Source organism: Mirounga angustirostris, unplaced genomic scaffold, assembly GCF_029215605.1.
Source record: "Mirounga angustirostris isolate CCGP_5_RB_7025 unplaced genomic scaffold, mMirAng1.0.hap1 SCAF_6, whole genome shotgun sequence".
In the NCBI taxonomy this organism is placed as follows: domain Eukaryota; kingdom Metazoa; phylum Chordata; class Mammalia; order Carnivora; family Phocidae; genus Mirounga; species Mirounga angustirostris.
In genome coordinates, this window is record NW_026991714.1 from 41,990,798 (window position 1) to 42,017,654 (window position 26,857).

The following is a 26,857-nucleotide window of genomic DNA, read 5'->3' on the forward strand; positions in this document are numbered from 1 at the left end:
GGCGCGAGTGCGTGCGCGCGTGCGCCCCCGCCGGGCCTGGGCTCGGCTCTCTTGCGGGGACCGTGCCGCGCCGCCCGCTGCGCCCGCTTCTCTCCTCTCGGCGTTACTTGGGGAGGGGCGACTCTCGCTGGACCTCTGCAGCGGTGGCCCCCTACCCTCTGGCTAAATAAATCCCGAAGCCAAACCAGCCTCGCTTCCCAGGCCCCTGAAGCCGCGGTCGGCCGGGGTCCTTCCGGCTCCATCCCCGCCCCTCCTGTCCTCGCCGGCCCCGCCCCCGCTTCTCCCGGCGCTCCAGCGCGCGCCTCGCTGCGCCTCTGCGCTCCGCTCGCTCTCCGCTCCTCGCCTTCCCCTTTCCTTCCCCACATTCTCCTCTGCTTCCCGGGAGTGGGGCTGTCCGAGTAGCAGAAGAAACCCAGCCGTTCAGGAGGAAGTTCGGTCCTTGGAAAACTCCCGTGCCAGGCCACCGCTAGGCTCGCCTGCAACCTGTTCCTCCCTCGCCCAAGTGCTCGCCCGCCCGCCCGCTCCCGCTCCCGCTCCCGCCCTCGCCCCGGCGCAGCCGCGGATCGCTGTTGCATGCTGATCCGGGGAGGCGGCGGCGGTGGCGGCTCCGGCAGGATGCTGGCACTGGGGCTTCGCTGCTCTCTGGATGCTGCTCAACTTCTATCCCAAGCGCAGGAGCTTTGAAGTCGTTTGTCCCTCTCCGGTTGGATTGACTTCTTATTTTGATATTTTGGGCGTTGCGGTTTGCGCAGGAACCTCAATATCGCTCTCCCCCCTCCCTCTCTGTCAACCTTTGGATGCGTCTGTGCTGGCACATTTAAAGACCCAAGTCTTGGCTGTGGAATTTCTTAGATGGACTTGCTGGGGCTGGCGTTATAAAGCATGTCACCATAACCCCGTCCTTATCTTTTTTTTTTTTTTTAAGTTCTTTTGTTTTCATTTTTCCCTTCCTCCCCAACCCCCACCCCCAATAAATCACCAAACTGTTACCTAGCGGGCCGGTGCCTGCCTCTCTTCCAGAACTAGGTGGTGCGTCTGCCAGAAGAGGAGCTATGTTTGAAGAGCAGCCTACTCCACCCCTCTCCTCTTCAGTCCCTGAATGCCACCACACACTGGCATTTTGAAAAAAAAAAAAAAAAAAAGAATTGCCTCCAGAAACTGAGCACCCCCAAGCCCTCCCCCCGTGTTTTTTTTTTTTTTTTTTTTTCCTCCTTGAGGAATGGAGCTTCGCAGAGGTTGTATTTAGATTCAACAGTTCGGAGCGGCGGGGCCGCTGCTGCCGCCTCTTCGAAGAGCTCGCGAGGCTCCCCGGAGGCGGTGGTCCCCGCGCTCGGCTGGATGCGGCTCTGAGTCTCCGTGTGTCTTTCTGCTTGTTGCTGTGTGCGGGTGTTCGGCCGCGATCACCTTTGTGTGTCTTCTGTCTGTTTAAACTTCAGGATGGCTCGCTTCGGGGAGGCGGTGGTCGGCAGGCCGGGGTCGGGCGATGGAGACTCGGACCAGAGCAGGAACCGGCAAGGAACCCCGGTGCCGGCCTCCGGGCCGGCGGCCGCCTACAAGCAGTCGAAAGCGCAGAGGGCGCGGACTATGGCTTTGTACAACCCCATTCCCGTCCGGCAGAACTGTTTCACCGTCAACAGATCCCTGTTCATCTTCGGAGAAGATAACATTGTCAGGAAATACGCCAAGAAGCTCATCGATTGGCCATATCCTTTCTTGCCCTCTCCCCCTTTGCATTTCTTTGGGTAAGGGGGGAAATCTAGCATGGAATTTATCCCCCATCCCCTTCCTGGTGCCAATTTGCCCCTTTGCTGAAGTGCACTCTTTACTTCGGTGTGCCTAAGGGGCAAGCTTGGTGCTGTAGAGGCCAGTGTGGGCACGGGTGCTTTTCAAGGTAAGACTTTTGGTTTTTTTATTTTTCCTGTGTGGAAATCTGTAGCGTCCCTGGGTGCATGGTGTTGCTGTCTGCCCCTTGCTGGGCTTTGTCTGATTCCCAGGCCCCCAAGCCCCTTAATATAGAATGGGTTGCCCCTAATCTCAAGATTTTCTTTCATTCTCACTCCCCCTTTTCCTCCCTCAAAGCCCCCCCCCTCTGTCCCCATCCCCACCAGCTGGGGAGACACCCGCACTATCTGCCCCTGGGGAAGTCAAGGCTCCCTGGGGGATTTATCAGTTCAGAAGCTTCAAGAGTTTGGGCCAAAACCCTGTAGACAAATAGACAGAATGGATAAATAAAACAGCCATTTGGCTGGGGATCCAGCTAACTCTGGGGATTGAGTTTAAGTTCCACTGAGAGTGGAGTGAATGAATGTGTCAGCGGAGGTAATATCTAATGATCCAGTCCAGACACCTCAGAGTTGGAGTTCTCTTCTCAGCCAGAGAAGAACAGCTCATCAGAGCTCATCATTTTCTTAGTCCGGTTGGGTGCCCCTGCCTCTGAATGCTTGACCCAGCTGAGTGCTCTCCTAGGGCCCAAGATTCAGGTTGATATGCTGGGCCTGAATTCTTCAGCTGAGGGCTGCATCAGCTGAGCCCAGAGGTGTGCAAGCAATCTGTCTTTCCCTACCTCCAAAGGAACTGCTCTCCACAGAGAGCTGGTGGCGTCTCTCATGGTGGCGGTGTCGGGGTGAACAGGCATCAAAGGAGCTTCTTTGCAGGTTTAATCAAGTGCACCAAATGCAGGCTGCTGATTAGGCATCTCGCTGCCTTGTTCTTCACTAAGAATTTGGGCATCTGGCAAGGTCTTTAGGAATTGCGGGATGGTGGGGGTGGGGAGGGTGCTTGGTAAGAAGCAAGCCAGGGGGGTGGTGGTAAATATGGGGATAGGCTTGGAGACATGGGACTTTGATGCTTGTGGAAAGACATTTCTTGGGAAGGATGCACCTGCAAAGGAGGCCCCTCCTCTTCTTCTCTATCCTCTTTCCCCACCCCCTCCCTCCAGGTGTGCATTATGAGGCAGCTGAGCTGCATTGGGTCTCTAGTATCAGTGAGGCACGTGGCTCGCTTCCCCTAGGGCTTGGGCATCTCCCTGCTACCCTCACCCCGGTCTCTGGCCTTCCCCTCTTTCCTCCCTAGTTCCCTGCCTCAGCAGCACTGCCATTGGCTGGCGCTTGGTGCTTCTAGGCAGCACCCCTCATTAGAAACGAAGGAGCATCTCTAAGCAGATATTCTTCCTGCTGCTGCTCAAATCCTCCCACAACCACCCCTGGCTGGGCTTCCTCTCTCCTCCTCTCTGCACTCCCCTCCTCTCCCACCCCCACAGAGTGATTCGGGGTCATTCCGTGCCCGAGTTGAACGTATCTAGGGTGGGGGTACTGGAGAGGAGGAAGGGTCCGGTCCCTGCAGTCCCGCCTGCCGGTGCGCCGCACAAAGCGGACAGATCTCATTATGTTGCGTGCGGCGGCTGGGCTGCAAACACTCCTCTAGTCAGATCTCTACTGATTTCTCTAGCGGGGCCCCGCTCCCCCATCTGCCTTGTACAATTCTCTAAAATTCCCCACCCTCCAGGTGCTGCTTTACTGTGCTCCTCTCTTAGGGGCATGTTAACTGAGGCGCCCTTGGGCTTCCTTGCGGTAGACAAAGCGGCCCCGCCGCGCCGCGGGTGGCAAAGTGTGCCAGCAGCCATCGTTGGCACCTAGGACAGCGCCACCGAAACTCCCCAGGCGTCCGCGGCTCCGCGACCAGCCGGTTGGGCACCACGGGCACTTCCGGCTGGGCCCAGGCTCTGGGGCTGGGAAATGAAGCTCGGTTCCTAGACCACGCGGTCGGCGCTTTTCACATTTTCGCTTCCGCTGCAGACACCGCCTTTCTACCAGGCGTTGCGAGCGCAAGGTGCGACAGCGGTTTTTACCCCGCCCTTTCCTTGTCTTTGGCCAGGATGAACCAGAGAGAGTCAAAGGAGAGAATAGGGAGTTGATTTCAGCGTCGTACTCAGTGCCTCGGCTGGGAGCTGGGTCCCAGGGGTCTCTTCTGTCCCCGTCGTTGGAAGTTTCGCAGTGGTTCTGCAGCACTTAGGCTGTTGTAACAGTGTTCAGAGAACATCTGCTAAGGTGTGTAGAGGAGCCCTGTTGGAAAATTTAAAGTACACCATGTTGCTTTTTTTCTCTTCGCTGTGCAACGTGACTGACTGACAAGTATATATTGCCTCTGGTGGTGACCATGTGGAAACACTGCTTCTGTGGGTTCTGCTTTTTCTCCAGTGCTGCATCTCAGATCCTAGTCTCACTTTCCTTCCTACCTAGACATCCAGCTTCCGGAAATCTCTCCCCTTTTTCTTCCTGGGAGTCACTGTGAGCAGTGGTTGCCAGAAAACTTGGGAGCCGGGCTGTCTGCATTCAAATCCCTGTTCCTCCACCAGCTCTGTGACCTTGAAAAGTTACTTCCTTACTTTGCGACTCAGTTTCCTTATCTGTAAAATGAGGGTGATAATCATGAGTTAGGGGGAGAATTAAATGACCTAACATATGTCGGGTTCCTAAAACATTCCTGATTACCCAGTAAACACTAGCTATTATTTTAATGGGGTCCTTCAGAAATGTCAGCATGCCTGAAGGGAGGGGTCTTAGTTCTAGGTGAACTAAATCTTCTAGGTTTTTGCCTCTCAAAGAGAGCACAGAGCAACATCCCTGTCACCTGGGGGCCTGTTAAAAATTCAGAACTCTGAGCCCCACTTCAGATTTTACTGAGTCAGAATCTGCATTTTAATAAGATCCCCAGGTGGTTAGTATGCACATTAAAGTCTGGGAAGTACTTCTCTACTGTTTATAAGGGCCAGATATTTGAAAAAAAAAAAAGAAGATTGTTCAGAACATGGGTTAAGACTGCCCGCTTTGAACTGACATATGAACATGTAACATGCTTGAGGACTTTGATTATCTGTGCACTATGTCTTTGAGGCTTATACATCTTTTATGGGCTGTAGAAAGTCACTGTGGAGCTAGGAGGAAATGAGCACTTCTGTGTATTATGTTAGCTCCTCTTCACACTGCATATTACTGGTCTTTAACAAACTGGCCTGAAAAGATCAGTTAAGGGAAAGGAATTATTTAATTTATACTGGTAGGACCCTCTGGCTTGGGTGGGTGGGTGGGGTAAACTTCTCCAGTTATTTAATAGGGAAAGTCTAGTTCCTATGGAAAGAAATGCCCAAGATAACCCAGATTTGGCATGAAAGATGGTGGTAAGTTACAGCCCACTCTGAATGTGTTTCATTTTTCTTGGAAGCTACATCTGCATAGGGAGATAATTTTATTTTCTTATGGCACTCTTTTCTGCAGTGGATACCATAACCTTTTTGAAAATGCTAATCTGATTTAAAATGTGATGTTGCATTTTATATGATACCTCTATTTCTTTCTTGCTCATCTAATAGATGTAACAATAAAAGGATTCTCTTTTTCTCAGGGAATTGGCTGCTCTGAATGTCATCTCACGTTCACTGTGCCATATGCTTACCAGCTCTCACCTTTCCATGCCCAGGCTCAGTTACTCTGTGGACGCACACAAGGTCTCCCTCGTGGTTTGTGAGATGCCCCACACTTGTTTGCACTTTTTTTAGGTCAGAGGATGAGGGGAAGAAATGGGATGTCTGATTTGGGGCTCTGTGCCATTAATGGGCAGTGGGAGATTTTTTTTCCCCCACCGATGATGTGGGTCATCTCAGCAGGGATCACATGTTTCATGCAGAAATGTAAAGGGTCTAAAGTAGGAAGATCAAATGTGTTTGCAGCCACTGAGATGTTGAAAGCTCATTATAATGAACTTGTAGATATTCATCCATGATTTCCTGTTGCAGAGAATTTCACTGTAGCCTCAAAAGACTCCAGCTCTGGGTCAGAGGTTATGTGCTTTATTATGGTAAATTTCCCATTGTAAATTGCCTATTTATTTTGGAGGGTTTTGGTGAGGATTACTGAAGGCTTTAGTTCTCCCATCTCCCATTTTGACATAAACTTTTCTCTTGCTCTGGTTGCCTATAAATATACAGCACCTTGCAGGATAGTAGACTGTAATCTTGGCAAGAATTTCAGGTTTGATGTAACGCTAATGGATCATGAGTCAGAGTGCCTTGATTAGGGCCGAGGGTGGCAGCTAACAAGGACAAAGTCTGTAATTATATCCTATGATCACATAACACAGAAAGACTTCGCATCTTCTGTGTACCTGGGCACCGATGCAGATAGGGAAGCAGATAGTGAGTGTAACTGGCCCTGCGGCTGCTGGAGAAAGGTCTTCATTTTCTGAGCCTCCCAGGACAGTCTCCCGATTGTCCATTGGCTTTGTCTTTGAAATGAGGTGTGGGTAACGTTTCCTCCGGAAACCAGGCTTTGACTTGTTGTGGGGACCAGTTGTAATTGGGTTGCAGCCTGGAAAGCAAGCTGGAGTGAAGGAGTTTGACAGAAATGAAATGACTGGAGAATGGAGACGAAAATATCTTGGACATGATAGTGTTGTCTGTTGGTTTGTATGTCACCATTTCTCCACTTCCCTCCACTTGCTTTCCCTTGCAATAGGTGGAACACACACTATGAATTAAAGGAGGAGGAAGGAAATAATGAGAACAGGTTTTTTTATCTTCTGAGAGATCCAGACTTTGGAATTATTAGCTCCATCCAGAATTGCTGATCTCTTTTTAGCTGCTGCTGTATAAAATGTAGGGTTTCTTTCCCCTCCAACTCTGCTGCTTTTCCCCCTCTTTATAGGAACATCTGGTTTCCTTCTATCTTCATGTTCTTAGTTAAAATAGAACAGAGCCAAGATTTGCTAAGCTGTCAGAAATCCTGCAAACCCTTGACTCCTTGGGTCCCACCAACAGCCCAGTAGCCTCCCTTTTGTTGTTTGCAGGGCTGCCTGGGATGGGAAGCTGCGGGTCTCCAACGCCCAGACATGGAAGGCAGCCATCAGAGGCCACTCTGCTGATCTTAGTTTGTTTCTCAGTGACCACACACACGTGCAAGAGGGAACCTGGACGTGACTGTGATGAATACCCTTTTATTCAAGGAGAGAGACTTTCTCTTTCTGCAGTCCTCTGTCCCTTTTCCGTCTCTCTGTATTTCTCCGTCTCTCATTTTTAGGTTCGGCCTTTGTGAATAATTCATTATATGTGTGGGTTTTCCCTAGGATTTTCAGAAAAGGAAGGTTATTTGTCTTCCTCTTGGATACAAGCAGGGTCTCTTGCTGAGGACCAGCTTCATAGATCGACTTTTCCCTCTGCGTCTGCTGTTTGTTGCAGTGGGACTGGGACACAAGAGAAAGGTAGCAGGGGAGGGGAAAAGCTCTCTTCTTACATGCTTTTTCCTGCTGCTTTTATAATGACTGCCTCCTACTCAGTCCTGTTACATCTGGGTGCCCCGTAAATATGCAGCTACTCCCCTCCTCTGTTCAGAGGACATGGTTAACTAGAAGATATTTGTGTCCCCAGGTCCTTGTCGCTCTGAATGCTCTTGTCATTCCAGGTCTTCACGCTAATAAATGCTGAGCCACAGAGCTAAGGAGGCTTCTCTAATGGTTTCTTTTCAAACTTCACTGGGAATTCACATAGGAATTTGAAGGGGTGAGCCACCGCTGAAATTAATGTGTACCACTCCCTGTCACCTCTGCCATCATCAACATGATATGGTTTTTAAAGCAGTCCCTTTCAAGGAGGGATAAAAACACTGGTGACCTGTGCTGGTACTTCCCCTCCCAAGCATTCTGAACCTGCACAGTAGGGACTTGTATGGAGGCTCCCCAGCACGTTTCCACCATCACTTGGATTTAAGGACAGAAAGTACAGCCCTGAGGTTTTAGGCTTCTCCAACCTAGTGGTCCATCTCTTATGTGTCAGTCCTACGTTAGGGAGATGTCTGTGGTGTATTTTTGCTCACTGAATCGCCCAGGTACATATACTTAATTTTCCATTCCCTGTATCCTTGGCCAGTCTTTGGCTATAAACTCTGATGAGCCACCCCCATGTCACCATTTCTGGAAAGCAAGGGGCAGCCAGGAGGTGTGTCCTTAAGAGGGAGAAATGGGCCAGACTAAGGAGAACGGCACTGAATGACTAAAAAGTGTCAGTTGATCCAAGACACTGGCAGAGCGGTGGGTACTTCTTAGGAGTGTCTTTTTTTTAATTGTATTTTGGGTTCCAAATTTGTAGGACTAAGCAGTTCCACTCTTAGTCCTCTTGAATATTTAAAAAAAAAAAAAAAAAAAAGGACCCATTTTTAAAGTGGTAGCTCATCCCGAGGCAGGTGGGCAGGCCTTGGGAATGTGACTGACTCCAGGCTAGGCTCCAGCTACAGGATCCTGTGGTCCAGCCCGCGAAGGGCTTCCAGGAGAGGCCATGTGTGGCCCCTATGCCAGGTGTGGTCTTTTGCCTGTGGGTGGTTGATCTGAATTGCTGTTGCAACTCTGCATAATTTCGAGGCTGTATTTTTTGCTGGATTTGGTCATGCTGCATGTGTACTGCATCTGTTCCCTCCATCGCTAGAGAATTTGGAAAGCCTGTGTCAGATGTAAGCCTTAGCTTTCTGAAGCTTAAAGCCGGGAGTGGGGCATCTATAGAATCCCCTCCCCACTTAGAGAAGGGATGAAGAGGATGTGGCTGAGTGGTGGGTCACAGATTAGAGGGGTAAGGAAGAATGCTCTGACTAGGGTCAAGACCTGAGGCTTGGGATACTCAGACTCTGGCATCATTTCTGTGGCTGAGATGCAAGACACCGTGTGTGCCTCATCGACCCAGAGGAGAGGCTCTGAGAACCAGGACAGGGAGGAGAATCAGCCCTCATAAGCTTTTATCCACCTGCGACGTGGCTGTATGTTTGAAGGGTTTCGAACTTTCGGTGCCTCTTTCTCAATTTCCACACCATTGTCTCATGGGGCTGGTCAGACTCAAAAAGCATGAAATGGATTTTCAACAGTCACTCACCAGCGTCCTGGCAATTTCCAGCTGTATGCTGTTGGGAACTGTTTTGCTACTATTTTGTCAATGACCGTTCCTTCCAGCGGGTGACTTCCATCAGCATCAAAGCTAATTCCTCAGTTTCTTTGTGCTGAAGTCATACATATGCACTGCCCATTTCATCTACATCACAGGTTCAGAAGCTTCAGGATTTACTGAAGGGCTTATTAAGATACAGATTTCTGGACCCTACTGCCAGAGTTGTGGATTCAGTAGGTCTGAAGTAGGGCGTGAGAATTTGCCTTTGTCACAGGTTCCCGGGTGATGCTAAAGCCGCAGGCCTCGGAACTGTACTCTGAGAACCACTGTTTGATGTGGTTTTGTCGTCTGCCGGCAGGGCCTTCAGAGAAGGCCAGTTTTGCAAATTGCAGAGGAGAGTCCCCATCCCAAATTTCTCTGATCTCTCAGCCTGAAGCCTTGCTGTGACCTCTGGGTTCAGGTAATAAGGCTTCAAGACTTCGCTGTCAAAATGCAGATGATCTTGGGAGCTGGGATATAGTAGCAGCTACATGGCATTAGCACCGTATAACTGCAAGCAGGCTCTTCTGAGAACTGGCACAGGACACGCCCCTAATTAATTTCCACACCTAGTGCAACCCTGACTTGCACTGAGCATCTGGTACAGTTTTGTTAGATGATTTCATTAGGTGGTTACTATTGGCCAACAGAAAGCATCACTGAAGGATCTCTTGCCTAGTGTTGCACTGACCTGGACTTGTAGGATCAGGGGTGGCCCTAGCATGGGGAGGGGAGGTTGCTAGGAGGTAGTGAGGGCACTGGATAGCTGGTGGGGTCATTACATGCGAATTTGGAGGTTGTAAAAGACAGGCTTCAGGATCTAGCTAGGGATCACTCCAGTTTCTGTATTACCCAATATGAACTGTGAAAAAAGCACACAGTATTTGTTATCTGGCACTTCATTATATAGTACTCTTTATTAATTGGCACCCAGAGATCTATAGCATAATAACAATTGAGATTTGTTCTGATGGCCCCCAGGCACCACAAAATGCCATAGTGCTTTCTGAATATCGCCAATGAAGCATTTATTACATCATGTTCAACATGGTTTGAATGGTGTGTGCGCTTTATTGTGTTCAGAGCTTTTGCAAATTACAATCCATATTGATTATTTAAGGTAGCTCTTTATCACTTTTTTTTTGTTAAATTAACCAAAGTGTTCTTCTCTAGCTACACCAGATAACAAAAGAATCCCTGCATTGTTCTAGAAATCAGTCCTTTCAGCTCTAGAAATACTCTAGGACTTAGAGATGAATTCTGGACAATTGTCATACTGTCAGGTGGTGATTAGAACAAAGTCATATTTTTTTAAATGGATTGATAGCTCAGCAAACTTTGGATTCACTGGGCAAGTTCTCCAGCTAGTAAGCTGGTATTACATCTGACTGGGTGTGCTTGTGTCTGTAGGCTGTCATTGAAAATGAGCCATCAAGATTTACAAGAGACAGAAAGGGTATGTGCACCCAAATGTTTATAGCAGCAATGTCCACAATAGCCAAACTGTGGAAAGAGCCAAGATGTCCATCAACAGATGAATGGATAAAGAAGATGTGGTATATATATACAATGGAATATTATGCAGCCATCAAAAGGAATGAGATCTTGACATTTGCAACAATGTGGATGGAACTGGAGGGTATTATGCTGAGCGAAATAAGTCCATCAGAGAAAGACATGTATCATATGACCTCACTGATAGGAGGAATTATTAATCTCAGGAAACAAACTGAGGGTTGCTGGAGTGGAGGGTGGGGTGGGAGGGATGGGGTGACTGGGTGATAGACACTGGGGAGGGTATGCGCTCTGGTAAGCGCTGTCAATTGTGCAAGACTGTTGAATCTCAGATCTGTACCTCTGAAACAAATAATGCAATATATGTTAAGAAAAAAAAAAGAAGAAGAAGATAGCAGGAGGGGAAGAATGAAGGGGGGGAAATCGGAGGGGTAGACGAACCATGAGAGATGATGGACTCTGAAAAACAAACTGAGGGTTCTAGAGGGGAGGGGGGTGGGAGGATGGGTTAGCCTGGTGATGGGTATTGAGGAGGGCACATTCTGCATGGAGCACTGGGTATTATGCACAAACAATGAATCATGGAACACTGCATCTAAAACTAATGATGTAATGTATGGGGATTAACATAATAAAAAAATAAAAAAAAAAAGATTTACAAGAGAGTTTCCAATGGGCATCTCAGGAAGAGGTTGACAGATTCTCTTCTTCCTTCCCTGACCTGACTGAATTATTCAACTTTAGTGCTTTGGGTTGTTTCCATGTCCTTTTATACTTGTCCCATCTCTTTTCTTGGTTTTTTTAACTTTTTTATTGTTATGTTAATCACCATATTACATCATTAGTTTTTGATGTAGTGTTCCATGATTCATTGTTTGTGCATAACACCCAGTGCTCCATGCAGAACATGTCCTCTTTAATACCCATCACCAGGCTAACCCATCCTCCTACCTCCCCTCTAGAACCCTCAGTTTGTTTTTCAGAGTCCATCCTCTCTCATGGTTCATCTCCCCCTCCGATTTCCCCCCCTTCATTCTTCCCCTCCTACTATCTTTTTTTTTTTTTCTTAACATATATTAAATTATTTGTTTCAGAGGTACAGATCAGTGATTCAACAGTTTGGCACAATTCACAGCACTCACCATAGCACATACCCTCCCCAAAGTCTATCACCCAGTCACCCCACCCCTCCCACCCCACCCCCACTCCAACAACCCTCAGTTTGTTTCCTGAGATTAAGAATTCCTCATATCAGTGAGGTCATATGATACATGTCTTTCTCTGATTGACTTATTTTGCTCAGCATAACACCCTCCAGTTCCATCCACGGGGAGCACGTACCCCTTTGGATCCCTACATTTGTATCTTTGGGGTAAATACCCAGTAGTGCAATTGCTGGATCGTATGGTAGCTCTATTTTCAACTTTTTGAGGAACCTCCATACTGTTTTCCAGAGTGGTTGCACCAGCTTGCATTCCCACCACCAGTGTAGGAGGGTTCCCCCTTTTCTGCATCCCTGCCAACATCTGTCCTTTCCTGACTTGTTAATTTTAGCCATTCTGACTGGTGTGAGGTGGTATCTTATTGAGGTTTTGATTTAGATTTCCCTGATGCCGAGCGATGTCGAGCACTTTTTCATGTGTCTGTTGGCCATTTGGATGTCTTCTTTGGAAAAATGTCTGTTCATGTCTTCTGCCCATTTCTTGATTGGATTCTTTGTTCCTTGGGTGTTGAGTTTGATGAGTTCTTTATAGATTTTGGATACTAGCCCTTTATCTGATACGTCATTTGCAAATATCTTCTCCCATTCTGTCGGTTGTCTTTGGTTTTGTTGACTGTTTCTTTTGCTGTGCAAAAGCTTTTTATCTTGATGAAGTCCCAATAGTTCATTTTTGCCCTTGCTTCCCTTGCCTTTGGCGATGTTTCTAGGAAGAAGTTGCTGTGGCTGAGGTCGAAGAGGTTGTTGCCTGTGTTCTCCTTTAGGATTTTGATGGACTCCTGTCTCACATTGAGGTCTTTCAACCATTTGGAGTCTATTTTTGTGTGTGGTGTAAGGAAATGGTCCAGTTTCATTCTTCTGCATGTGGCTGTCCCAATTTTCCCAACACCATTTGTTGAAGAGACTGTCTTTTTTCCATTGGACATTCTTTCCTGCTTTGTCGAAGATGAGTTGACCATAGAGTTGGGGGTCCATTTCTGGGCTCTCTATTCTGTTCCATTGATCTGTGTGTCTGTTTTTGTGCCAGTACCATAGTGTCTTGATGATTACAGCTTTGTAATAGAGCTGGAAGTCTGGAATTGTGATGCCGCCAGCTTTGCTTTTCTTTTTCAACATTCCTCTGGCTATGTGGGGTCTTTTCTGGTTCCATACAAATTTTAGGATTATTTGTTCCATTTCTTTGAAAAAAGTGGATGGTATTTTGATGGGGATTGCATTGAATGTGTAGATTGCTCTAGGTAGCATTGACATCTTCACAATATTTGTTCTTCCAATCCATGAGCATGGAACGTTTTTCCATTTCTTTGTGTCTTCCTCAATTTCTTTCATGAGTATTTTATAGTTTTCTGACTACAGATCCTTTGCCTCTTTGTTTAGATTTATTCCTAGGTATCTTATGGTTTTGGGTGCAATTGTAAATGGGATCAACTCCTTAATTTCTCTTTGTCTTGTTGTTGGTGTATAGGAATGCCACTGATTTCTGTGCATTGATTTTATATCCTGCCACTTGACTGAATTCCTGTATGAGTTCTAGTAGTTTTGGGGTGGAGTCTTTTGGGTTTTCCACATAAAGTATCATATCATCTGCAAAGAGTGAGAGTTTGACTTCTTCTTTGCCAATTTGGATGCCTTTGATTTCTTTTTGTTGTCTGATTGCTGTGGCTAGGACTTCTAATACTATGTTGAATAGCAGTGGTGATAGTGGACATCCCTGCCATGTTCCTGACCTTAGGGGGAAAGCTCAGTTTTTCCCCATTGAGAATGTTATTCGCTGTAGGTTTTTCATAGATGGCTTTTATGATATTGAGTTATGTACCCTCTATCCCTATACTCTGAAGAGTTTTGATCAAGAAAGGATGCTGTACTTTGTCAAATGCTTTTTCTGCATCTGTAGAGAGGATCATATGGTTCTTGTTCTTTCTTTTGTTGATGTATTGTAACACACTGATTGATTTGCGGATGTTGAACCAACCTTGCAGCCCAGGGATAAATCCCACTTGGTCGTGGTGAATAATCCTTTTAATGTCCTGTTGGATCCTATTGGCTAGTATTTTGGTGAGAATTTTTGCATCCATGTTCATCAAGGATATTGGTCTGTAATTCTCCTTTTTGAGGGGGTCTTTGTCTGGTTTTGGGATCAAGGTAATGGTGGCCTCATAAAACGAGTTTGGAAGTTTTCCTTCCATTTCTATTTTTTGGAACAGTTTCAGAAGAATAGGTATTAATTCTTCTTTAAATGTTTGGTAGAATTCCCCTGGGAAGCCATCTGGCAATGGGCTCTTGTTTGTTGGGAGATTTTTGATGACTGCTTCAACTTCCTTACTGGTTATGTGTCTGTTCAGGTTTTCTATTTCTTCCTGGTTCAGTTTTGATAGTTGATACATCTCTAGGAATGCATCCATTTCTTCCAGATTATCTAATTTGCTGGCACATAGTTGCTCATAATATGTTCTTATAATTGTTTGTATTTCTTTGGTGTTGGTTGTGATCTCTCCTCTTTCATTCATGATTTTGATGATTTGGGTCATTTCTCTTTTCTTTTTGATAAGTCTGACCAGGGGTTTATTATCAAGCTTGTTAATTCTTTCAAAGAACCAGCTCCTAGTTTCGTTGATCTGTTCTACTGTTCTTTTGGTTTCTATTTCATTGATTTCTGCTCTGATCTTTATTATTTCTCTTCTCCTGCAGGGTTTAGACTTTATTTGCTGTTCTTTCTCCAGCTCCTTTAGGTGTAGAGTTAAGTTGTGTACTTGAGACCTTTCTTGTTTCTTGAGAAAGGCTTGTATTGCTCTATAGTTTCCTCTTAGGACTGCCTTTGCTGCATCCCAAAGATTTTGAACAGTTGTGTTTTCATTTTCATTTGTTTCCATGAATTTTTAAAATTCTTCTTTAATTTCCTGGTTGACCCATTCATTCTTTAGTAGGATGCTCTTTAGCCTCCATGTATTTGAGTTCTTTCCAACGTTCCTTTTGTGATTGAGTTCTAGTTTCAAAGCATTGTGGTCTGAAAATAGGGAATGATCCCAATCTTTTGGTACCAGTTGAGACCTGATTTGTGACCTAGGATGTGATCTATTCTGGAGAATGTTCCATGGGCATTAGAGAAGAATGTGTATTCTTTTGCTCTGGGATGGAATGTTCTGAATATGTCTGTGAAGTCCCTTTGGTCCAGTGTGTCATTTAAAGTCTTTATTTTCTTGTTGATCTTTTTGCTTAGATGATCTGTCCATTTCAGTGAGGGGGGTGTTAAAGTCCCCCACTATTATTGTATTGTTGTCAATGTGTTTCTTTGCTTTTGTTATTAATTGCCTTATATAATTGGCTGCTCCCATGTTGGGGCATAGATATTTACAATTGTTAGATCTTCTTGTTGGATAGACTCTTTAAGTAGGATATAGTGTCCTTTCTCATCTCTTATTACAGTCTTTGGTTTAAAATCTAATTTGTCTGATTTAAGGATTGCCACCCCAGCTTTCTTTTGGTGTCCATTAGCATGGTAAATAGTTTTCCACGCCCTCACTTTCAATCTGGGGGTGATTTTGGGTCTAAAATGAGTCTCTTGCAGACAGCATATCGATGGATCTTGTTTTTTAATCCAATCTGATAACCTGTGTCCTTTGATTGGGGCATTTAGCCTATTTACATTCAGGGTAACTATTGAAAGATAGGAATTTAGTGCCATTGTATTGCCTGTAAGGTGACTGTTACTGTATATTGTCTGTGTTCCTTTCTGGTCTATGTTGCTTTTAGGCTGTCTCTTTGCTTAGAGAACCCCTTTCAATATTTCTTGTAGGGCTGGCTTTGTGTTTGCAAATTCCTTTAGTTTTTGTTTGTCCTGGAAGCTTTTTATCTCTCCTTCTATTTTCAATGACAGCCCCACTGGATATAGTATTCTTGGCTGCATATTTTTCTCGTTTAGTGCTCTGAATATATCCTGCCAGTCCTTTTTGGCCTGCCAGGTCTCTGTGGATAGGTCTGTTGCCAATCTAATGTTTCTACCATTATAGGTTATAGATCTCTTCTCCCGAGCTGCTTTTAGGATTTTCTCTTTGTCTCTGAGACTTGTAAGTTTTACTATTAGATATTGGGGTGTTGACCTATTTTTATTGATTTTGAGAGGCGTTCTCTGTGCCTCCTGGATTTTGATGCCTGTTTCCTTCCCCGAATTAGGGAAGTTCTCTGCTATAATTTGCGCCAATATACCTTCTGCCCCTCTCTCTCTTTCTTCTTCTTCTGGGATCCCAATTATTCTAATGTTGTTTCGTCTTATGGTATTGCTTATCTCTTGAATTCTGCCCTTGTGATCCAGTAGTTGTTTATCTCTCTTTTTCTCAGCTTCTTCATTTTCCATCATTTGGTCTTCTATATTACTGATTCTCTCTTCTGCCTCATTTATCCTAGTAGTTAGAGCATCTATTTTTGATTGCACCTCATTAATAGCCCTTTTGATTTTGACTTGGTTAGATTTTCGTTCTTTTATTTCTCCAGAAAGGGTTTCTCTAATAACTTCCATGCTTTTTTCAAGCCCAGCTGGTATCTTTAAAGTCATGATTCTGAACTCTAGATCCGACATCATACTAATGTCTGTATTGAGTAGGTCTCTGGCAGTTGGTACTACCTCTTGTTCTTTTTGTTGAGGTGATTTTTTCTGTTTTGTCATTTTGTCCAGAGGAAAATAGATGAATGAGAGAACAAAATGCTAACAGAGTAATATCGTCCCCAGAACATATACTCTAAACAAATCAGAAAAGACCTGAAGCCAGGGGAAAAGAAAAGGAAAGAAAGAAAAAAGAAAAAGAAAAAAAGAAAAAGATAAAAACAAACAAAAACAGAACAAAACCAAAAAAAAAAAACCAGAATGTGATCAGATATGATCAGGCTGGTGCATAGATCAGTGCTACACACTAGATTTTGTGTGTATTTTGGTCTGTTAGAAGAAAGTGCCTCCCAAAATTTTAGAGAAAGAAAAACTTATATATGTACAAAAATAAGGGTTGATATGATGAAGGGATGGAATATGATTGTAAAGATGAAAATTATAAAAAATTTTATAAAAGGAATTGATAAGTTGTTTGGAAAAAGAAAGAAGAGGATTTAAAAAAAAAAAAAGAAAAAACGGAGAGAATGTGATCAGGCAGGAGAGTAGAACAAAGCCATGCACTAGAGATTTAGGGTATATTTTGATCTGTTAGAAGAAACTGTATCTCAAAATTATAAAGAGAGAACAACTTATATATATATGCCAAAAATAAGGGTAACTACTATGAAGGGTTAGAATGTGACTCTAAAAATGAAAAATAAAAATGTTTTTTTTAAAAAAGGGATTGATAAGATGTTGGTTGAAAAAGGGAAAAAGAAAAATTCAAAAAAAAAAGACAGTTAAAAAAAATTAACTTCGAAAGACTAAAGAATCATGGTAAAAAAAGCCATGAATTTGAATTCTATATGCAGTATTCCCCTAGCACTGGAGTTCTGCCGTTCTCATTGATCAGTAAACTTGGTCTTGGCCGGCTGTTTTTGCTGATCTTCTGGGGGAGGGGCCTGTTGCCGTGGTTCCCAAATGTCTTTGCCAGAGGTGGAATTGCCCCATCCTTGCCTGGTCAAGGCTAAGTAATCTGCTTGGGTTTTCTCTCGGGAGCTTTTGTTCCCTGCAAGCTTTCCGTTCGGCTTTGGAGGATGAGAGTGAGATGGTGGCCTCCCAATCTCCGCCCCGGAGGAGCCGAGAACTCGGGGCCCCACTCCTCAGTGTGCCTGCAGAGAAAAGCAGTCAATCACTCCCGTCTCCCCGGTCTCCGGCCACACTCTGTGCTCACCTGGCCTGTGACTGAGCGTTTCTATCTCTGGCACCTGACTCAGTGTGGGGTCTCCAAACCCAGCAGATCCCTGTGGTGTGCTCCCGAGCTGCTCCTCCCGGGGGAGGAAGGGGAGTCTCCCCGGATCTGCCTCTTGTTGGGTCCCTGCTGGAGGAGCAGTGGCCCGACTGTGCCGCGGGTCACGGTTTATGGCCACCCTGAGCTGAGAGCCCGCTCCTTGGCTCCGTCTCTAAGGCCGGCTTCCCTGCTCCGATACCTGGAAGCTCTGCCGCACTCAGGCACCCCCGGTCTTTCTGTGACTGGAGGGTCCTGAGACCACACTGTCCCAGCGAGGGTTCCACCCCCTGCTTAGCCACTGGAGCAACACCCCTCAGCGGAGCCGACTTCTAAAATTTCCGATTTTGTGCTCCGCGGCTCTATCACTTGCCAGAAGCGGCCAATGGAGGCCCCCTCCCCCGCCGTCTATCCTCCGGAGTATCGCCTTGGATTCACTTCTCCACACGTCCTACCTTCTAGAAAGTGGTCGCTTTTCTGTTCAGAGAGTTGTTATTATTCCTTTCTTCGATCTCCTGTTGAGTTTGTAGGTGTTCAGAATGGTTTGATCCCCATCCAGCTGAATTCCTGAGACCAGATGAAATCCAGGTCTCCTACTCCTTTGCCATCTTGTCCACCCCCCATCTCTTTTCTTCTTGATCAAGGTCAGGGGATACTTGACTTGAAACTGTTCAATAGCAGGGTGATTGTCTTTAGATGCTCCCACTATGGAACCTTACAGTTGGGAATGACCCTGGTGGCCATCTTGATGACATCCAGATGACTCTTTTTGGAGGACTGGGACTGCCTGGTCCCTCTGGTACAATGTTTATTTGCTTTCTATATTGGGATTACAAATCTTACCGAAATCTGATTGGTGCAATGCACCCCCCTTTCCTGAAAGAAATACACATACAACTTGCATTCAGTTGCAGGGGGTCCATGGATTGCAATGCTGACTATGTTAGAACATTCCCACATTCTGGGATGTTGGGTTGCTGAACCACCAACCGTAGTGACTCGCAATCCAACATCATATCCCTTAGCTACAGGTGTCATAGGAACTCCATGTGAATGAGCTACAGAGATATGTTTGCACAAGTGCATCAGCCAGACTGCCATGGTAAAATACAAACACCCTAACCAAAGAGCAGTAGGTCAGTAGAGGAACTCTTTCTCCATCCCCCTGATGGGTGGCCATCAAGCTTCCAGGGACGGGGTGCTCTTGTCATTAAGGTGTAGGATGCTGAAGTAGTCATCCTTAGAGCTTCCATCTGCTTGTTTTTATTTTTCCTGTTTCTGTTCTATAAAGCAATATAAACCCAATCTACTTCTCATTCACTTAAGATCCTATGGCACTGAGTAGTGCTGTAGACCAGAACTTTCTGTGCTGATGGATCTATGTTTTTATCTGTGCTAATATAGTAGCCAGTAGCCACATGTGGCTCTTGAGCACTTGATAGGTGGCTGTTGTGACTGAGTACTAAATTATAAATTACATTTCCTTTTGATTAATTTAAATTAAATAGCTATATATGGCTAGTGGCTACGGTAAAGGACAGCAGGGATGTAGAGAATAGATAATGATTCAGGAAGCCTAAGTTCCTGTCTGGGTTCTGTTATTTGTTTGCTTTGTAATTGGGCAAGGTTTTCCTATCTTGGTGTGCAGGGCTTCCTATGCTCTACTCTGCACATGGTGGCAACCATGCAATCACCTTCTTTTCAGCTGTTCCACTGGGCTGCTAATGTCTGAAGGCACCAGCTTCTCCTAGGCCTCCATGCCTGTGCACTTACTGCTCCTGGTGCCTGGAATGTCTTTTCTCTCTCTCCTTGACTTCCTGGCTTTAAGACTATACTCAGTAGTCACTTCCTTCGTGAAGACTTCCTTGATTTCTCTTGGCAGAGTAAGACCAACTCCCTCCTCTGGGCTCCCATAGGGCACCTGGTTTGTTACTTTATTGTAACATTTACCACATAGCTTTAGTATTGGTTTAAAATCCCTGGAAGGGAATGGACAGTGTCTGTTAGTTTTTAAATTACTGGAACATAGATCAGTGCTTATTAACATTAGCACATTTGTTTAAATTAAAACAAATTTTTAAATTTTTTTTTCTTTGTAAAGAAATGGCACTGTACTTCTGACTTAACTTGAGGTCGCTTGCAGTCAGCAATAAACCCTGGATCTTTTATATGAATTGATGACAGAATTAGTTTTCTCTCACTCTGTTCTCACTTTAATTTTTGAGTCTAAATTCAGGACTTCATGTTTATTTCAAGTACGTTTTATTTTCTTTCGGTGCGACAGTCCTTCTTACAGAGATCCTTTACAAGTGGGGACAGGGAACCAACATTCAGTGAGTATTCACCAAACTTCAGACTCTGCATTTATCTATCTATTTGTCTATCTGAGAGAGAGATTGTCCACGTGTGTGTAAGAGCGGGGGGTGGAGAAGGGAGAGGGACAGAGAGAATACCAAGCAGGTTGCACAATCAGTGCAGAGCCCGACACTGAGCTCAATCTCATGACCCTGAGATCATGACCTGAAACAAAATCAAGAGTTGGACACCCAACCGACTGAGCCACCCAGGTGCCCCAAGACGCTCTGCATTTAAACAAAACAACAATCCAGTGAGATAACTATTATCCACATTTTAAATATAGAGAAACTGAGACTATAGAAGATTAAATCACTTGCCCAAGGTCACCACTAGTGAACTTGAACCCCAGGGGTCAGACTCCAAAATTTAAGTGATTTCTACTACACATTGTCTTGAGACTCTGCTGTTTAATGAGTGAGCTCTCTACTCGGAGCTCTACATCATCTGCAGACTGGATAAGCATGTGCTTTATACTTTCATTCGAGTAACTAATAAAAATATGGTTAGAATTGGGGACCCCACTTCTGCTTATCATTAGTGCATTGGTCAGTGCTCATTGACTGTTCAGCTTTTCTCAAATTTTCTGCACTATTCTTTAGCCGACTTATATTTCTTTATTCAGTAAGAATTTTGTGCAAGATATCCTTGTCACATGCTTTGCTGAATCAATACATGCTTTTATGACTATTTCATGTCTATTTTAGGCTAGCATATAGTGTTCTACTTTCTCCAAAGTCCACACTAAATATCATTTTCAGAGACTCACTTAGACACTATTTTATTTCTTTACTAGAAAATAGAAGTGTCGAAGCCTAGAATCTTGGCATTTGAAGGGATATTAGACATCATGTAGTCTAGTGCCCAGCTGGTGAAATCTTCACCTTACTGTTAGGATGTACAGTCTGCTTGGAAGCATTAAAGTGTCAAGGTTAAGAACTGGCCTCTGGATTCAGATCTTTGTACCATTTCCACAACTTCCTAGCTGTGTGCCTTGGGGAAGCGACTTAACCTTGCTGTGCTTCAGATTCCTCAAACATAAAATGGAAATAGGAATTTTATCTATAGGGTGTATCATATAGGATTTTTGAGAAGATCAGGTGGGATAGTGCATGTAAAATGTTAGGACAGTGTTTGGCACGTAGTAAGCCATGACTACAGCTTAGTTGTTAGCATCTGGTTAACTCTGGGTGAATCAACATTAAACCTCTGCAGTTAAATTTCCTTATAATAATACCATCTCCTTTCTTCTGACTCTTGTCAAGCTTTAGCCTGAGCACTGTGAGTAACAGTTATGTGACCTCGAGTTGGTTTTGCAACCTCTGTGAGCCTCAGGGATTTCAGGTGTGAGGGGGAAATCACATCCTTTACTTGCCTATCTTGCAAGACTAATGTGTATGAAAGCTTTTTGTAAACATGGATATATGTTAGTACTAGCATTAATGTGGATATGTCTAATATTTATTGCGTATTTATGAGGTGCTGGATTACTGTGCTAAATTAATCCCACAGACTATTGCATTGATTCCTTGTGGCAGTTCTGCTGAGACTCGCATTCTTGTTTTCCACACCCTACAGTTGGGGAATTAAGGTGTGGAGAGGTTAATTCACTTGCCCACTTACACAGCAAGGGAGAGCTGGAAGCCTGGCTCGGAGCCCAGGCTCTCAACCACTGTAGCTAGATGGTCTTCCCAGGAGCCTTTTTTTTTCCATCTCAAAGTTACTGAGTTTACTTTTTTTTTTAAGATAAGTTTTTAAAATATCTACCTCAAAACCTGTCTTTCTTTGCATGTTTCAAACACTGATTTTACATTGATATTATCCCCAAGGACACATCTGGATTTATAACCCAGAAAAGATATCTTCAGGAGCAATAAGATGTGGAATTTTCCCAGCAGGCTTTCAGATCAGATATTCGGAACCCTCAGGCTTAAACAAACGCAGTAGATTTTGTTTTTGTTTATACAAAAATGGTAGCCACAGGTTTCAGATGGCTTGATTGATGGCATGTGGAAGGATCTGTTCTAGAGTCCAAGCTTGGCCTCTGAGTAGATTTCCTTCTCAGGGGTTGTTGGCCTTGTGGTGAATTATTCCTTATCTGTTTGGGTTTCTAGGTATTCTGGGTCTCCATCTCTGTTCTGTTAGAGAAGGGAGTCGGGATTGGACTCCACCAACTGTGGAAGAAGCTTCTGAAAGGGTTAGAGGGATGGTGGGGGCAGGGGAGCCTCCATGGGCTGGAGCCCTTGCACGTTTGACTAATGAGCTTGATGAAGGTCACCTGACCAGGATCCTGGAGGGCATTTTCCCTGAGGGCACTGGATACTGGTGTGGATGTGAATGGAGATCTAGGATGTACCACTTGGCTTCTGGAAACCAGGTGGAAGATTTAAGAGAAATTAAGGAGTGGACCTAAAAAATATTAAAGGAATTGCCTCTTCTTTCTGCTAACTTTGGATTGTATTTGCATGGGAATTTGTGTTTATGAAATAACTGAGCCATATGGATGTACAAGGATGCATGTGTTCTCCTGATCTGTTGATAGGAGGAGCAGTTGAAGGGCGTGGGCTTGTCTGGAGGTGGGATGGGTGGGTGGATGTGGTAACACAAGGCGGGGGCAGGTCCGGGGAATATGGGCCCATGTAAATTCGGAGGATCTGAGCCTTTTGGCAAAATAGCACTCCCTTCTCAAAGAGAGTTATGTATGTATATATTTATTTATTTTGGTGATCACCATTACCCCCTACCCAAGATGAGGATGTTACATATTTCCTGGGTAACCTCTGTCCCTGGCGATGATTAGAGAGTAACAGATGCCCACCCCTGAATGCAAAGGCTCATAAAGCCTGAGCTCATTTCTGTTACAAATATGGAGTAGACAGGCGCAAAAGAGCAAAGCAAAGGAATAGATGTGGAAAATGAGAACTGTCCCAACAGCTATCCACACTTCCACTGTGAAAGAGACTGGGTTCAGAACAATCCTGCACAGTCATAACGCGCATCATCTTTCCTTTTCTCTTACCTTCATATATTTTTGTCATGTAATTTTTTTCAACATTCCATGGGGACCATGATCCAGGCCTAGAGAGTCATCCATTCCTCAGCACGCCTTTAATAAATGCCTGTTGTGTGACACTCTGTGTGTGTTTTAGAGACATCTATCATTTAGCTCCATGTGAAGTGGACATTGTTTTCATATTACAGGTGATTAGCCCAAGGTCACAGGTAGATGTGATTTCACCGATTCCATTGGCTGCTCTCTTTCCATTGTAGCACCCTGACTCGGGTCAGACCAGAGACTGGCAGGCACTCTTCCCTAACAGAGCATCTTTTTAGGATGACTGTGAACTGCTTGCGTATATCTGTAGCACCCACTGGGTATGAAGCTAAACCCATGGAAGAGTAAAGGATCAGTAGATGGGAGAAGAGCAGAGATCTCTTACCCATCGTCATGGTCATCATGAAATGGATCTGAGACATCTTGCGCTGTATCATTGGAATGAAAGCTTCTGTTGGAATTAGGGCATTTTGCTGTTTTGTTTTTCCCTTCACCAGAAGCTCCACTGCTGTAGTTCATCATCGCTCTGTAGAGGACCTTTGTTTTGGAAACGCCAGTTCTTCCTCTCCTTTCAGTATTAGCATATAAAGTCCGTTTTCTTTCTTCGAGCCCTCAAAGGAGTCTACTCTTTTCTCGGATGCCCAGAGTTGTAAGTTATCATGTGGAGGAGTCAACTTGAATGACTTTTTCTTAAACTTTCATCTTACCGAATGCTTTTGCCTTTGCAGATTTTTAAGGAAATGGGATTTGGGGGGACAGGGAGGCTGTGGAAAAGACTCTTAGACTCTTATAGAGAGTGTAGGAGAGGCTCTCTCTTACAGAGAGTGTGGGTTTATAGAAAAGCAGCTTTATGTTCACCCCCAGGCCACCATTATGAGGATTCTTTTTATTAACCATCTTTTAGTGAAGTTTTTGGCCAACTCCACTTGTCATGGAGCTCCTATTCTTGAAAATTTAGAAACATTTCCATTGGCTGTGGACACTTTCAAGGTATTCCTAGGTGTGCCAGGATTTCCATTTTGGATGTTATTGTTGGATGTCCTCATTAGTAGCTTCATCAAAAATAGCTTCTCTCAATTGTAGTAATAGATACTCCTCCTTTATCCTTTACTCTTTTCCCATCATATTGTCTGTTAGCACCACAGAATAATAGTTTATCGGAGTAACAGTGACCTAAGAGAAACTCTTAGCAAGTGACAATGCGGGGGCTAGAATCCAGGGCTCCTGACCCTTAAGTCTAGGGATCCTTTGATCACATTTCCTCTTTTCTTTCCTCAGTACCCTTTCTCTGCTCAGTCATCTTCCTTCTTGCTCCTTCATCCTTTTCTGGGGCCTTCTCATCCTTTTATTAGTAAGTATGTGTTTTAGAGTTTGTCTTGGGTTGGGGCATATGAGGATGGATATAGGGATTGTGATTAATAAGAAAGGACTTAATTAAGGAGTGGGAATGGATAAGAGAAGGTTAATTCAAGAGAGGCCAATCAGCACTGATCCAACAAGAATGGGAAACAGTGATTCAGAACAATGGTTAATGTTTTCCTTTCCCAAAAATGTTGCTAGAGAAGAATCCTTTATGAGTTGCTGGAGAACTTCATGAATTGATAGTACTGTACTCAGTAGGCAATGGGCTTCTCCCCAGTGTCAAACCATGTCTCGGCCCATGGGAGCTCTGGCAAGCACTCATCTCAGAATGTTTTCTGGACTCTTAAGTGGCCTTAGGAAAGGTAAACCATCCAGACTCTACCTTAAAAAATATGCTCTTGAGAACAATTGAGTAGTCTTCGGATGGAGGAAATAAACTCAAATAAAAAGATCCCTTTCTTTTAGAACCCTCAGTTCAAGTCAAGAAACCGGGGAGTTTTACTTGATTGTTCTGATAATAGATTCCTAAGTTTTCAGGGTGTGGGGCTATGAATCCAGAGAGGTTTCTAGTCCTGGCTCTGGAAAAGTCTCCTTGCACCTCGGGTCTCAGTATCTACATCTGTAAAATTAATGTAATAGAACAGTTAATAGAACTCCAAGGCACCTTCCTGTTCTTACCTTTGGGCTCCTGGGAATCTAGTTTCTCCTGTTGTTATCTCACCTGAATTGAGGATACCATTAGGTTTCATGGCCTCCAGCATCTATAGCAGTGTTCTTTACCCTGGCTGCACATTAGAATCAGCGTAGGAGCTTCTAGAAATGCTGATGCCCAGATGGCACCTGAGACAAATCAGAATTTCTGAAGATAGGATACCCATATCCTTAATTTTTAAAAGGTGCCCAGGTCATTCCGTGTGTGGCCAAGGCTGAGATCCACTGATCTTCTAGAAGGAGAGGTGAGACTTTTACCTGATGTGTTTCTGTCTCTTGGGATTGTGCTTTCATTGTGTGTGTTGGCTGATTCCTCTCAGTTCTTTTGCAGCCTATGGTGAAATAGCAGGAGCCCCTGGGTATCCCAGACTCCAGCCTGAGAGAATGGGAATGATTAATTAATTATTATGATTCATGGCACTGGCAAACCATTCACCTGTGCTGCTTCTGGCCCCCATCCAGCTGCACAGATGTCAGCCTTCTGTGATAAGGGTGATGCTCCAGACTTCATGAACGCAGGTCTAGCTAAGTAGGCAACTTGAGGCTGAGGACCAGAGTGAGTCATGCTGACCCAGGAGGCCCTTGAGCAAGTGACTGAAGACTCATTGACCTTGCTTCCTACCCATTTATTAACCCCTGTTAGCAACAAGGGTTGATCCAGCTCAACTACTATCAAATACAGGAATCTCCACCTCAATACTCGTTTTTTTTTGTTTTGTTTTGTTTTGTTTTGTTTTGACTTACAGTAAGCGGTGTGTGGGAACTGGCCAGTCCCAGCTCTTGAGTGCTCATTGTGTGTATCTTGGCAACTCCATGTGCATTGATGTCAAGTTGGGAGCTTGAAATTAGTTATGGAGAGAGTATTTACACTCCAGAAATTGGCAAATGCTATACACCAGGGCTTTTCATCCTTTAGAGAAACTGGTTGTTAAACATTTGTTAGTCCAACATTCAGTTTACTATTTAATGAAATCATCCATTCACTCACGGAAGAGTGAAGCTTCTTCTCTATTCCCTCACATCTGCCTTTGGGTGGGTATTCTACCCTTTGGTCTTGGTCTTACCCTCCAGAATAACGTAGACAATGTCTAAGCCCCCATTATAAGGTAGTCCTTCAGATATTTGAAAACAGCTATGACGTCTCTCTCCAATCTTCCCTTCCCAAGCTATATATCCTTAGTGCCCTTAACATTTTCTCGTGGTTTGGAGGCTCAATGGGTGTCTTTGAACACTGGGGTATAAGTGCTGGATTTTCAGAGTAAAACAAAAATTCTCTCACAGATGATCTGTGGACTCTTTCATAAAAGGCTTTTCATTTTCTGTGTACATTCAGCTACTGTCTGTCACCCCACGAAGCAAGTGTGGATGTGAAGTTAAGGGATAGTTTTGGGTGTGGTCGCTGGTTGCAGCCCACATTCTTCTTCCCCTGGGATGTATGTTGCTGCCAGAACTCTTGATGGGCTCAAATTTGTCAGAGTATCATCAAAACACAGATTCTGGTTTCTGAAACAGGTAATTTTCCCACTGCTGTTTTGTTTTCTTCCAGAGGCTTTTAATATTCCCCGTTCCTTTCTTCTCTTTTCTGTAGCGTTCAATCATCTGTCCCCTGATCACCAAAACTGGGTGTTGAATGACAGCGTTTTGAGTCCAGGGTTTAGTCAGACACACACAAAGTGAATTTGTTAAGACGTATCCACCTGACTGAAACTGAGGCAAAAGAAGGAGGAAAGCTGGTGCTGTCTTAATTCCTCAGAACTGTCACTCCCCATTCTCTTGGAATTGGGGCCCAGATGAGTCTGGAGCTGAGCTCGGTATTA

At 44.7% G+C, this 26,857-nt stretch overlaps 1 protein-coding gene across 3 annotated transcripts in view; it reads left to right on the top strand.

The window, feature by feature from the left end:
• The first annotated feature begins 1,278 nt into the window (after positions 1-1,278).
• The window catches only part of CACNA1E (calcium voltage-gated channel subunit alpha1 E), a 311,105-nt gene continuing 285,526 nt past the window's right edge, over positions 1,279-26,857 (top strand). For all 3 annotated transcript variants that reach the window (XM_045877252.2, XM_045877253.2, XM_045877254.2), the window contains exon 1: positions 1,279-1,703. In XM_045877252.2, the coding sequence (XP_045733208.1) occupies positions 1,438-1,703 (266 nt within the window). In that variant the 5' untranslated portion in view covers positions 1,279-1,437. The remainder of the gene's footprint in view (positions 1,704-26,857) is intronic.